This window comes from Polyodon spathula, chromosome 6, assembly GCF_017654505.1.
Source record: "Polyodon spathula isolate WHYD16114869_AA chromosome 6, ASM1765450v1, whole genome shotgun sequence".
Taxonomy (NCBI): domain Eukaryota; kingdom Metazoa; phylum Chordata; class Actinopteri; order Acipenseriformes; family Polyodontidae; genus Polyodon; species Polyodon spathula.
Window position 1 is genome coordinate 68,761,498 of NC_054539.1, and position 15,123 is coordinate 68,776,620.

At 37.3% G+C, this 15,123-nt stretch overlaps 1 protein-coding gene across 7 annotated transcripts in view; it reads left to right on the top strand.

The window, feature by feature from the left end:
* The window catches only part of rock2a (rho-associated, coiled-coil containing protein kinase 2a), a 64,273-nt gene that overhangs the window by 20,502 nt on the left and 28,648 nt on the right, over window positions 1-15,123 (top strand). For 5 of the 7 annotated variants that reach the window (XM_041253540.1, XM_041253543.1, XM_041253539.1 and 2 more), the window contains exons 2-7: window positions 5,785-5,866; window positions 7,688-7,788; window positions 9,246-9,383; window positions 9,621-9,881; window positions 10,906-11,050; window positions 12,211-12,349. In XM_041253540.1, coding sequence (XP_041109474.1) covers window positions 5,785-5,866; window positions 7,688-7,788; window positions 9,246-9,383; window positions 9,621-9,881; window positions 10,906-11,050; window positions 12,211-12,349 — 866 coding nt within the window. Of the gene's footprint in view, window positions 1-5,782; window positions 5,867-6,555; window positions 6,628-7,687; window positions 7,789-9,245; window positions 9,384-9,620; window positions 9,882-10,905; window positions 11,051-12,210; window positions 12,350-15,123 lie in introns of those variants that run through there. The other 2 variants (XM_041253544.1, XM_041253545.1) reach the window with 2 other exon arrangements.

Sequence of the window (15,123 nt, forward strand, 5' to 3'; positions counted from 1 at the left end):
GCAGGTTATACACATCCTTTATAAATCTGGGGTTAAGCAGTTAGAAAAGTGATAGAACAGGAAGAAAAATCAGAATTCCACAAAGCAGCAGTAATAGTTGGCAATTATTTTGTGTCTGATGCAACAAACTAAAACACCAGTACATCAAGAGTTGGATTTAGCTTAGAGGGAGAAGCTATTTTTAGATTTGAATAACTCCCACGTATTGCTTATTATAGTTGTACTCATAGTATGCTACTTAAATGTACTAGCAAATGTGTTCCAAACTGCACTGAAAGGAACATTTCCTTAAAGTTTGTTATACATTTGTTGAGATGAGGTGGGGTTACAGGGAACCTTTTGTGTCTCTTGATGTATTTAGTGAACCAGTCAAGCTACAAGGCTAGATTGTTAATCACTAATTGATTGATTTGTGTTCATTGTTAAATAAAACCAAAATCCTGTAAGTTATATTCTCCGTTTTTGTGTGTGTTTTGTGCGATGTGGAGGGAGAAAGTAAATTAGGAAGGACAAGTAGTTCTTTCTAGCATTTTGTCCTTTGGACCACACTTTTTTTTTTTTGTTCAAAAATTGCACACCACTGACATAAAATACAGTATGTAATCTTAAAATAAAAAAGGTTTTAAAGATTGTGTTATGCTCACTTGTAAGGACCTAAATAGATGTATTTGTTAATTTACATTTATTTAATAGTGATAAAGGGTGGAACAGTTTAAAATAAATTTTAAAAAATCCAAATTCAGTTAAATATAAATATTTCTTCATGCTTCTCTGCCTTCTAGTAAAACCAACAAATAAGATATATGAGTTTTGTTAATTACAGATGCATTTTTACAAGTTTGACAAGGACCAGTTTCCCAAGAAGTTCTCACCTATTTGCATTCTTTGCCAAAAAAAGTTTCAAAATATTTAGGCTAAACAACTTTCTGGCAGCCTCTGATGTCATCACAAGCCAAAAAACAACTAAAGCCTGGCAGCAGAGGAACAACCATTCTCTTTATCCTTCTTGGGGTATTTTGTAAATGAGTGAGCTGAAGGTGAAGCAACATGCTTAGAACCACAAACAGATTTGGTTTCAACAGCAGTTCCTCATCCACTTGTACAGAGAGACAACTTTTATTTTACAGTACCTTATGAAAATAGCTGCTATTAATCTCTTTGTTTTAGTTAACATATTAGTAAGTTGTTTTTAAATTTAGGTATTTTGGACCATTTTGCCCATAAGGGTAACCCTTTCTACGTTTGGAGGTATACATGTTCTTGTTTTAAGTAGTAGGATCTTAGTCCTAACCTAAATATTTGTTGCACAGATTACCAACCCCTGCCCCCTTAAATAAGAGGCATCAGAACTATTGAGTAATCTTACAAACACTACAAACTTGGATTTCCGCAAGATATATTTTTTTACCATCTACATTTCTGTTGTCAAGTATCCTTGGAGTGATTGCTCAAAAACAGACTAATTTGTCTTACTTAAAGTGTATCTTGGGAATATTATAATTTTTTTTTTTGGAAGCAAGAAACTACTGTCATCGCAGATAATTACACTGAACAAAAATATAAATGCAACATGCAACAATTTCAAAGACTTTACTGAGTTACAGTTCATATAAGGAAATCAGTCAATTTAAATAAATTCATTAGGCCCTAATCTATGGATTTCACATGACTGGGAATACAGATATGCATCTGTTGGTCACAGATACCTTAAAAAAATTAAAAAAGGTAGGGGCATGGATCAGAAAACCAGTCAGTATCTGGTGTGACCACCATTTGCCTCATGCAGCGCGACACATCTCCTTCGCATAGAGTTGATCAGGCTGTTGATTGTAGCTGTGGAATGTTGTCCCGCTCCTCTTCAGTGACTGTGAGAAGTTGCTGGATATTGGCAGGAACTGGAACACGCTGTCGTACACGTCGATCCAGAGCATCCCAAACATGCTCAATGGATGACATGTCTGGTGAGTATGCAGGCTATGGAAGAACTGGGACATTTTCAGCTTCTAGGAATTGTGTACAGATCCTTGCGACATGGGGCTGTTCATTATCATGCTGAAATATGAGGTGATGGCAGCGGATGAATGGCACAACAATGGGCCTCAGGATCTCGTCACGGTATCTCTGTGCATTCAAATTGCCATTGATAAAATACAATTGTGTTCGTTGTCTGTAGCTTATGCCTGCCCATACCATAACCCCACCGCCCCCATGGAGCACTCTGTTCACAACGTTGACATCAGCAAACCGCTCGCCCTCATGACGCCATACACGCTGTCTGCCATCTGCCTGGTATAGTTGAAACCGGGATTCATCCGTGAAGAGCACACTTCTCCAGTGTTCCAGTGACCTAAGAAGGTGAGCATTTGCCCACTGAAGTCAGTTACGATGCCGAACTGCAGTCAGGTCAAGACCCTGGTGAGGACGAGAAGCATGCAGATGAGCTTCCCTGAGACGGTTTCTGACAGTTTGTGCAGAAATTCTTCGGTTGTGCAAACCCACAGTTTCATCAGCTGTCCGAGTGGCTGGTCTCAGACGATCCCGCAGGTGAAGAAGCCGGATGTGGAGGTCCTGGGCAGGCGTGGTTACACGTGTTCTGCGATTGTGAGACCAGTTGGACGTACTGCCATGTTCTCTAAAACAACGTTGGAGGCGGCTTATGGTAGAGAAATGAACATTCAGTTCTTTGGCAGCAGCTCTGGTGGACATTCCTGCAATCAGCATGCCAACTGCACGCTCCCTCAAAACTTGAGACATCTGTGACATTGTGTTGTGTGACAAAACTGCACATTTTAGAGCGGCCTTTTATTGTCCCCAGCACAAGGTGCGTTTGTGTAATGATCATGCTGTTTAATCATTTTCTTGATATGCCACACCTGTCAGGTGGATGGATTGTCTTGGCAAAGGAGGAACGCTCACTAACAGGGAAGTAAACAAATTTGTGCACAAAATTTGAGAGAAATAAGCTTTTTTTGTGTATGGAAAATTTCTGGGATCTTTTATTTCAGCTCATGAAACATGGGACCAGCACTTTACATGTTGTGTTTATTTTTGTTCAGTGTATTATTGCATTACCTACCTGCAAATGGATTGTTTAATTACAGTATAACGTTTTGGCCTTTTTTCCCCAAATGTGCTTAATGCGTTTTGCTTAATTTTTTAAACCTGTAAAGAAGTGTTCAGACTCCTCCAGAAGGTGTAGAACAAATTCCCAGTTAGGAGAATTTTCACTATTGTCAAAAATTACTATTTGTTTTAAAAATGCTATTTTAAACCCTATGATGGGCGTTGGAATGCGGGAAGTAATAGAGAAAGGAAGTGAACAGTGAAATCGGTACAGCAACACATTTCCTGGCTGTAATGAATTATCTGCAATTCTCTAGATGGCATGTGTCATTTCCTGCATTACTGAACTATGACTTTGACACTGAAGTTTTGTAACTTTATCAGCCACCTACTGTATGTAGCAAGGTTGGTGTTATACAGTAGGACTGTGGATCTACTGTACTGTAAGGAGTTGAGAGGTGGGAGGTGTAGGAATCCTGTGTTTGGCGCACAGTGGCCCTGGGAAATAGCTTTCTCTCATCTGTGTGACTAGTATTTCTACATACCTGCAATACAATCTGATAAAAAGATGACCCCATAAAATGAGAATTATAGATTTTCGTAATGCGACTGTCAGTACCTTTACTTAAGTAGGCGGTTTTAGATTCCTCACATTCTACTGTTAGAATGGATCACTTGGTGAAAAAAGAAACGGGGGTAGAGTGCGGCACCGATTTAGTGTGGTCCTTTCTGTTCAGGAGAAGGCGAATGAAAGGGATCAGATAAGCTGGCATTAAGACAACAGATAATTAAATCTTCTAATAAACTTAATTATATATTTAAAAATTCTCTATTTAATTATTATTTATTTATTTATTTTTTGCAGTATCAGAAGTCCCTGTTCCTTTCCACACCTAACATGTGTCAAAATATTTCTTGAATAAAAATCCTTGCCCCTAATTTTCCCTTTGCTCTACAACGTGCTCTTGATTAATCTTGAATGCATATACTTGAAGATAATAATAAAATATTATGATATCTAAAGATTTTCTGTTTTTCTGTGGTTGAAAGTTTGGTTGCTTGAGCTGAGATGCAATATTATTAAGGTTCCCTGAATTCCCCTCCATATAGGCTGATCTGCTCAGTGAAAAATAAAAATCCTAAACAATTTAGAAGCTCTTCATGAGTTACAGTAAGAGGGGTGGTGAACAGCGTTCCCTCTAAGGCCAAAATCCTCACATTTTTCACAATAACTGGCATCAGTCTTCGCACTCAGTTTACTAACTTTCACACGTTATCATAAATGTGAACTTCAATCGAGACTCAAAAATCAAGGTGAACATTTTGAAATCGTTCTTGCAAAGCAATAACATGAGTATTTGCGTCTGTCACTACCAGCCGCGTTGATCGGCCTATAAGCTCAGAGTCCACAAGAATGTAACCCGAAGGGCAACATCATTGCAGGATTCTAGTGAAAATACTAGCGATGATGCACTTTCTGTTGCTAGCCAAAAAATGTTTGAAAAATTTTGATAAAACATCTGACAACCTTCCGTCCACAAATATCAGTCCATCTACCGAGTTCAAGTCAAGCACAAAAGGTAAACAACCTAAAGCACAGTCTGGGATGATTTTCTAGATACTGTCTGATAAGCTAGTAATAAATGATAATGGTTAGCTTGTGTGAGGTTAAGTTATATCACCATAGTTCTATAGCACAGCCTTTTTTCTTATTTAAGTGTGGTGTAATAATAAATCCAACTATGTAATAATATATCCAGCTAAAACAGATTTTAGTTAAATGTATTACACTGTTGAGTATACTATTGGGTGGATTTATTAGATTTCTGTGCTTTTTCGTCAGAACTTAAGGTTAAGTTTCTCAAGATGTTTGAAGGCAGTGCCGGTGTTTTTATACAATAGTATAAAGCAAATCTGACCTGTTAAGCATGCAGTTTATATATATATATATATATGTGTGTGTATATATGTTCTCAGACAGGCTTCATAAAGGTAAATAATATATGGTTCATAAAAATTCTAAACGTATTATACATACTCAGGGGATGATTGAGAATCTGAGGCAGAGCCAGAATAAATGTCTTGTGTATGTTCAACTGTAATGCAAATTCTAAAATTGTTGAGATACTTGTTTTGGAATATTGTTTCAAAATTGTATAAGGCAATAAAAAAAAAAAAAAAAAAAAAAAAAATGAACATGGCGAGTCCGAACGTTTCTCACTGATAATTTAGCCTTTCTCAGTCGTTATGGCAAGTTTCTCAGTATCTAAAATGCTCAGAGGCAACCCTGGTTGTGAACCCTTCCACAAGGTGATCTGTTCCCATACTGCAGTCAGTACTGCAAATACACATGTGCAGTACCTGTACCTTGTGGTCAGAGTGTGCTTACTTTCTGGGAAAAGTCAGGAAATTAAACTTGATTATATGGTTTAGGGAATTAATAACCATTTTTGTCTTGGGATTACACTGGCACCATCTCGTTTTAAAACAGCAGTAATATTACTAATATTTACGCCAACTGAAATTGTTTAATATGTTTATAATAGATTTCCTAGAGATTCATCTCATGGTCACAGTAAACATTTAGTACAGAAAAATAAAGACCATGCATAAAGTTACTGTGAACAGTGCTTGCCTGTTAGAACATGTTTTCCTGTAATCAGTCTGCTTCTGCTATTTAGCCTAACATGTTCCCTTTCTTCTTTCTTTTTTCTTCTCCAGGATTGCATGAATGCCTTTGTTTTAGATTTGGACTTCCCTGCACTTAGGAAAAACAAAAACATAGAAACATTTATATTGAGATGTAAGTGCTTTTTTATTTATTTTGTTCATATTGATATTTTTTTTTTTTTTTTTTATGTATTCAACTGGCATCCAGGGACATAAGGTAAAAGCTTATCATTAATGTAAGCAGGGCCATTTCCAGAAACAGCCTTAAATGTCATTAATACAATTTTAAAAATAACTTTGAAGCCAATGGAAGTTGGCAAGAACAGGTGTAATATGGTCAGATCTTTTTGTACCTGTCACAATTCATGCAGCTTTATTCTGAACCTGGTGTAAGCGATTTAGAAGTTTACAGGTAGACCTGCCAATAGGACGTTACAGTAGTCCAGACGGGATGAAACAAACGCATTAATTAAAATTTCTGCATCAGATTATACAAATTAAAAAGTAAAGGGCCAAGAACAGAACCTTGTGGAACCCCGGAAACAACAAGAGAATTAGTTGATTTTGATCCTTCAAAGGACATAGATTGATGTCGGGAGGTTAGGACCGCAGCCAGTAGAGTACGGTGCCAGTAATGCCAATAGTTTTCTCAAGGCGATCAAGAAGAATTGTGTGGTCAATGGTGTCAAATCCAACAGATATATCCAAAAAGACAGTCCCTGATAACGGCCCCCATCTGCATTCAGCAGGGTGCCATTAACAATGCTTGAGTGCAGTCTCTGTACTATGTTGTTTTCTGAAAGCCAAATTTAAATTTTTCAGAGAGATTATTAGCAGAGAGAGAAGTAGACAACTGAGCAACACCAACCATTTCCAAGACTTTCGCAAGGAAAGGTAAATTAGAAATTTGACGATAATTAGACAAGACATCGGGATCCAATGTAGAATTTTTAATTTTTTTTTTTTTTTTTTTTTTTTTTTTTTTTAAGTACTGGCTTTACAGTTGCCAATTTTAAGCTAGCTGGAACAGTTCCAGTTTTTAGGGAGAGATTCACAATATTACAAATCACAGGAGCAAGTGTGTCTGTACAATGATGGACAATATTAGTCTGCCAAGGATCACGAGAAAACGAGGTGGAACAAGCTTTATTGATAATATCTAAAACATCACTAATCAGTTATAGATTCTATGTGGAGATACGCATGTTATATTAAAGAGGCGGGTTGTTTTAAAGAAGAATTCCAAAACGATACAGTACAATGGAGTTTTAGAAACTAATGGGCAGGCCATATGCATTGAAGCACAAGGAATACATGTTACAGTTAAAAGGTAAGCAGTGCAGTTTCACTTTACGTTGCCTCTACACTCATTTTCGCTCAGTGTAAGCCACCTCCACCTTCACAATAAGCTACTGACCAAAAGACACGCCAGGACTGCTGGGGCTTTTGATATCACGGGGGTCATGTGTAAGTCTGACATTGTCGTGCACATAAAATTATCGCTCGCAATGCATGTGGTGTGCATGGTATGGTATGGAAATTAGCCAAATGTTGTGCGTTCTGTGCTAGTAAATGGGGCAGTAAATTTAGGTTTATTGTGCACTACGTGCGCGCTAACTCCAAATTTAGAGCCCTTTTGTAACCGAGGCCCTTCATGCCTTAAACACGTATACTGTACTGTGGTTGGACTCATTACTATAGTAAGTACGGTAACAAGGCATGCGTGTCTGGTTCAGTTAAGTAACTGAGAGCTCGGTTGAAACGAGAACCAGAAGACCCAGTCGCTCTCCAGGACCAGGGTTAGAGACTCCTCATGTAGGACCTTGTAATAATTTGTAGTGTTTGGGTGGGATTTTCTTTTCATAAATAACAGCATACTGTATATTGCTGTGCAATATGTGTGAATTCGGCATAAGAAACGTTTTCTTAAATGTGCCATTTCTTTTTTTTCTAGATGAAAAATTCATGGGAAAGATCCGGGAACTTCAAATGAAAGTGGAGGACTATGATGTGGTGAAAGTGATTGGAAGAGGGGCTTTTGGAGAGGTCCAGCTGGTAAGAAATGTTAAACACGAAGGCAAGGGTTTTTTTTGTTGTTGTGTTTTTGTTTTTGGCTACCTTTTATTCTGGATGAACTAACTGTTCTCCAGATACAGTAATACACCCACCCCTTGTTATATCGCCCCTCGCTATACTGCGGATTCGGATATATCACTGTCATGGAATTGGCTCCCCATTTTTTACAACTGCACATGCTTTACTGTTTGTTTTATTTGGTACTGCGCATTACAAACATAAATATTTAAAACAATTAAACAAAGCACTAATATCTTACTTTTATCATATAAACATGCTTTGCACAATAATGCAGTGCAAATTAGATATCTTCTTGCTGAAGTGGTTTTTATTTTTATGTTCTTGCAACGAGATGTTCACTTGTGGCAGTAATGCACTGGCAAAAGTCACAAGGCAGTGATGTCAGCTCCCTAGCAACAAGTCTCCTATGTTGGGAATGGATTCTTTCAATGCAACATGTTTGTGCATTTGAGAAAGGAAAGAAAAGCTTTATTGATTTTTAAGAAATTAATTGGAGACTTAAGTTGATGAGAAGCAATTACCCTCCACAGCACAAATTAAAATGATCTTCTTTTTATACAAAAAATGAGAAAAAGCATTTTGCGTAGAGGATTTATATTGGACCCTGACACCCGCGATATATCGAGTGGGTGATGTACTTTTTGTTTGTATTACTGTGCACTATCAAGAGAAGGATTTTTGCAATCTGTTTTTATCACACTTGCAGCCATCCTTTGGAGTACACATACACTCTACCTGAGAGATAGCTACTGCACCAGATGGTTTAAAAAATATTGAAATTGTAGTCCAGGCATAAATATGTGACAATGACTTATAACAATATTTTTTATGAAGGGCAAGGTGCTGAAAATGCTCTGCAAAATTTTCTGGTCAACAGGCTACAAAATATGCTTGTTTACTGTACAGGTGAAATGATGTATCCATACCCTCCATGACACAATGTGAAAAAGCATTAATGTAGCTGCTGTTCTGTTTTTTGGATGTAGAAATAAGTTAGGTTTATTCAACCATCTATCAATAAATTTTGACCTTTTCGTCCCCTGAAAAAAGGGTACAGAATATTAATGATCACTTTATCTTGCTGCACGTCAAACAAAGTAGTAAATCAGGACCAACACATCATGGTAGTGATTTCAAATATAGTTTATAATAATTAAACAGCAGTGGTACTGAATATCCCGTGCTAGGTAATATGTCGTGTCATGTTGTCATTACAGTGATTCAACCACAGTATGTAACAAAGGAATTTCAACTATCTGCATGCCTTTGCCACAGGGTCCCTTCTTACTATTGAATACTTACCATGGTGGAGTAAATCACTGTAGTTGCTTCCATGTTGTGTTTTACAATTTTGTGGCACTTTGTTCAGGTGCTAATGTTTAATTTATTAAAATAGTCCGTTCTTTTCATTATAGGTGCGGCATAAAGCATCCCAAAAGGTTTATGCGATGAAGCTCCTTAGTAAATTTGAAATGCTCAAGAGGTCTGATTCAGCTTTTTTCTGGGAAGAAAGAGATATCATGGCTTTTGCCAACAGTCCTTGGGTTGTACAGGTAAGATAATTTTCAACCATTGATACAGTCGGATAATAGATTGATCCAGCGTCCATATAGTAAAGCTGTTAGTCTGGACATGGAACTGAAACAGTCAATAAATGTGCTACAGAACACAATTCTGTGTTAGTGCTCTTTTCTCTGTTTATTAACTATTACATTGTTATTTAAGGTATAGTCAGTTGTTTTAAATGTTTTACTACTTGGCATGATTGTTGTTTTTTCATATTTTACCAGCTATGTTGTGCCTTTCAAGATGACCGGTATCTCTACATGTTAATGGAATACATGCCTGGGGGCGACCTGGTGAATCTCACAAGCACCTATGATGTGCCTGAAAAATGGGCCAAATTCTACACAGCTGAAGTAGTGTTAGCCCTTGATGCTATTCACTCCATGGGCTTTATACACAGAGATGTAAAGCCTGACAACATGCTGCTAGATAAATATGGACACTTAAAGTTGGCAGACTTTGGCACGTGCATGAAGATGGATGAAGTAAGGATGATTCATTTTGTTTCAGAAACCTTGTAGCCTTTAGGGTGACACATTTTAAATGCAAAAGGATAATCTAGGTTTTCAGTATTGTTGTAGAGAGAGCACCGTACAGTAACTATTTGTTTGTAATATCTCTTTTGTCAACTAATTTTTGAAAAATATGTTGTCCTTAAACATTTTGCCACGCCTCTCTCTGGACTGTGCTCTTGAAAACTAAGGATCTGACATGTTGATGAGTTCCAGCACTGTTATTGGCGTCATTTTTTTATTAAATATTTACAAATTAAAGACATGATGTATTGTTCATTTAAACAAAACTGAATAATACAGATAGACTTGGCATGAACATTTTTTTCCTTTATATAAATATAGAATGTTTTGTCTTACAAAACAGTTTTAAATCTGTTACGAAGTTTGTCCAATATTATATTGAGAGATTTTTTTGTATAATACACACTGTATATATATAATTTTTTTTTTTTTTTGGATTGTTTAAGTTAACGATCAGTTAAAAGGGAACCCCAATTTATTATGTTTAGATCAGACAAAAATTGTTAGTTTTCAACATACTAAAAAAAAAATGATAACTCCTCACTTAAGCCACCCCTTATTCTGCCTCATGCTGATCTTGCTTTGAAACCAGAAGATCCTAAATGAGCTTTCTTGATTTTAAGTTGAATTTTAGTGTGCTCTCATAGGTTTTTGCTAATGATAGGAGAGTACAGTTTATGCTATAGCACCATCTTGTGGAAACTATTGTACAGTACCTTCATTCCTTTAACTGGAACAGCAGATCTTATGATGAGCTATGTTTTTACCATTTAAAATTTCTACCGAACCATTCATTTCGGTTGATAACAAATGATTACCTTGGTGATAAATTGTCCACGTGATCCCCAAATGTTTTAAGTCTGCTGGATTTCTTAGGTCACTGTACAATTTTCAAATCTACATTTTACATGTTTTACGCAGTTGGCAATCATTGTTATTCCTGCTTGAAGAGAATATTTTACTCCTTGTGTAGACAGGGATGGTAAGGTGCGACACTGCAGTGGGGACCCCAGATTACATATCTCCGGAGGTGCTGAAATCCCAAGGAGGGGATGGTTACTACGGCCGGGAGTGTGACTGGTGGTCCGTAGGGGTCTTTATTTTTGAAATGCTGGTTGGTAAGTAGGAGGAAATTGGGCTTGCAGTAACAGTTAAATCAACATTTTTTGTTTTCTTGTTGAATGAGGAAGTGTTTCATTAATCTATTTAACCCTTAGCGGCCATTTATTCAGCGCCTGTCAGGCGTGTCGGGTCCAATTTATTTTCACATGTGCTGTTTAAAAGTATTTTTTCTTCACAGTAAAACACAGTTAAAAACATATCAACAGGACACTCAGTACTGCATCTCCAGCCAAGCCCCAGCCCTTGATCGCTGTATTTATCACATACCTCTTCATAGTCGTACATATTGGTATTTCATTACCTGATCACTCATTTTATCACCAAACCCCTCAATAATGCGATCCAAGTCATTATTTTATTATTATAACATCTCAAAAAGCTCTGCAATGTCTGTGATATTCTTTGAGCACTGGATGCGGAAGCAGCTATCATCTTTGCTTATGTCTGTGTTATCTCTGTGGTGAAGGGACTATGTGTATTGCTCAGATCCGCCCCTTTTTTTTTTCGGCTTCTTTCTGCTCCTTTCGCTCTCAATCGGCCATTGAAAGGTTTTCTCTGCTTTTTTCGGAGTAAAAACGACTGGAGACCTGTGCTTGACATCTTTTTGATGATGTTGGTCAGGGTCCAGCATCGGACCGGAAAGGGAAAATTGTAATGTCGGACCTAGTCCGCAGTAGGACTGCAAAGGGTTAAAATACTTATTATAAGATTACGCTTACCATGAGGATGAGGCACGTTTATTATTAATTTGTCATTTAGCAAACTCTTTTATCCAAAGCGACTTATAGAGACCAGGGGGTGAACTATGTATCAACAACTGCTGATGCAGAGTCATTTACAATAGGACCTTGGTTTTATGTCTCATTCTTACATTTTCTGATCAGCTGCATTGAAAACTAGCCTGACTGAGTCTGCCGAGGTGAACAGTGCTGAGGAAACACAATTTGGATGTCATATTTTATATCGTCCCTTTTTGGCACAGTAGGGGGTTTGTGTTTTAGCAAATCAAAACGTTTTTTATATGGCTAGATCACTGTGGGTCTTCCTGATTCTCTGGAAGCAAGTTAGACATGACCCCCTCAGATATAAATTGAAACGTTCAAGCCCTACATATAGCCTACAGTATCTGTCTCATTTGTATTTATTTATTTTCTAGGTGACACTCCTTTTTATGCTGATTCTTTGGTGGGAACGTACAGTAAAATTATGGATCACAAGAACACTCTGAACTTTCCAGATGATATTGAAATCTCTAAACATGCCAAAAGCCTCATCTGTGCCTTCTTAACAGATAGGTAAGTCTTTGAATACATTTAACGGTTGTGCACATTAAAGGACAGTGTAGGGTTGTATTCATAGTTTAATCATCTACGTTTTTAGTGTTTTGAATTAAGGCATAACCAGTCTCATTGTGCATGTACTGCACATAATGCTTTAAAATGGTTAACTGTAATGCGAAACATTACGCATTGTGGGTTGTATCTTACACAGCACTGTTTTGAAACAAACATTTATTTCTTTGTTTATTGGAAAAATGTAAAATGACATCTAGAATACACACACACACACACACGGTCGAGTTGGGTACAAAAATAAAAAGATTCTGGAGGAATAGAAAGTAAATATGACGTTGAATAAAATAATTGTTTATTTAGAAGTTTTAAATGGGAAAGGGAGAAGTACAAATGGGAGGTATAACGCATATAACCAAATACCCACCATGCCGGTAATAGTAAATATGGCCCTAAGTGTTTGGTAAAGAAAAAAGTTGGGAGCTTACCTTTAAGTGCTTACCTGCTCATGTAAACACCATCATACTGAAGTGTCGTTCTGGGCCCTTTATTGGGTAGATACGATAAACGCATTTCATTTATTTGACTTATTAGGCCACCATACTATGCAATACTGATTGTTAACGCATATGATTGGGTAGGGGAGGAAATGCATTTCATGGCTGGATTTTTTTATTATTTTTTCTTTTGGGTGGGGGGGGGTTGACGTCACAACAGGCATTTAAGTTTTAAAGGGCAACACGTAGAGACAAAAGCAGAAGCAAAACATCACTAATAAAAAAAAAAAAAGGGAAAACAATGTAAATCCGATTAATTTGACTTAGAATTATATTAGAACATGTACTCTGTCTTGATTGGTGGAGACCTAAATCTTTAGAAATGGTTTTGTAACCCTTTCTAGACTGATGAGCATCAATAACTGTTTTTCTGAGGTCCTCAGATTTCTTTTGATTGTGGCATGACATGTTTCCGCACACCTGTATGGTGAAGACCAAACTCACAAAGTTTCTGATCTTTATATAGGGTGGGGCCTCCCAAACTCACCCCTGAAGATCTACCTAATTATTTAAATACCTGATTCTAATTATCCCCTTAATTGAGCTGATAAAACCAGGGGTTCACTTACTTTTTCTCAATTACTCGTTGTTTGTCTAATTCATACATCATTTTGTTTCAAAAGAATTGGTTAATATAAACCCTATTGTATATTTAAGAAAAGACTGGTTTTGATTCAAGAAGGCTATCATGGTAAACCTATGGAATTTCCATAATTATCATTGGGGTTCACAAACTTTTTCTCGGCACTGTATAAACTTCTTTGCATCTGGCTCAGTAAGACAAGGGTGAATACGAGCAATGTTAGTAACATTGTGAATACACATGTGCTAGGTAGAGTCTCAATTCCATCAATAACCAGTTTAAAACTTTTGCATTTATGAAGCTGATATGAGGCGCCAACCAGAATTACCTTGGTCTTATCAGGATTCAACTGTAAGAAATTCTGCTGCATCCAGTTCTTAATATCACTAAAAAAGAATGTTAAAGAAGATACGTCTGACTCCAAATCAGGGATAGTGCGCGTACAAATTTGAGTATCATCAGCATAGCATGGAAATTAATGCCATACTTGTGAACAATCTGGTCCATATATATATATATATATATATCTATATATATATATATATATATATATATATATATATATAAATGCTAGTGTTCCCAAGAAATGACCCCCGAGGGCCTCCTGACTACAAACTACAAAAAAAACCGCTACTGTTTTATTGCCAATTTTTACATATGGCCCCCTCTGGTCAACTAAGATTTAAACCAAGAGAGCGCAGAACCTGTAACACCAGCATCCTTTTCCAGTCTACTCAACAAAGTAGTGTTGTCTATGGTATCAAAGGCAGCACTTAGATCTAACAGGACAAGGATGGAAGTAAAGCCTGAATCCTCATTCAGCAGTAGATCATTGACTACCCTGACAAGTGCTGTCTGCGTGCTGTGCGTAGATCTAAAACCAGACTGGAAATGTTGATACACATTGTTATTAGCTAAATGACTTTGTAGCTGATAGGCAGCAGCCCATTCCAGTATCTTAGACAAATGTGGTAAATGAGAAACAGGCATATAATTACAGGGCAAGCTAGGAGCTAAGTTGTGCTTTTTTATCAATGGGGTAATGACAGCATATTTAAATGCAGAAGGTACTGCATCTCCAGCCAGGCGCCACCCCTTGTTCGCTGTATTTTTCGCAAAGCTCTTTATAGACGTGCGTACTGATAAATCCTCTCCTGATCACTCATAAGAACATAAGAACATAAGAAAGTTTACAAACGAGAGGAGGCCATTCGGCCCATCTTGCTCGTTTGGTTGTTAGTAGCTTATTGATCCCAAAATCTCATCAAGCAGCTTCTTGAAGGATCCCAGGGTGTCAGCTTCAACAACATTACTGGGGAGTTGATTCCAGACCCTCACAATTCTCTGTGTAAAAAAGTGTCTCCTATTTTCTGTTCTGAATGCCCCTTTTTCTAAACTCCATTTGTGACCCCTGGTCCTTGTTTCTTTTTTCAGGCTGAAAAAGTCCCTTGGGTCGACACTGTCAATACCTTTTAGAATTTTGAATGCTTGAATTAGGTCGCCACGTAGTCTTCTTTGTTCAAGACTGAACAGATTCAATTCTTTTAGCCTGTCTGCATATGACATGCCTTTTAAGCCCGGAATAATTCTGGTCGCTCTTCTTTGCACTCTTTCTAGAGCAGCAATATCTTTTTTAT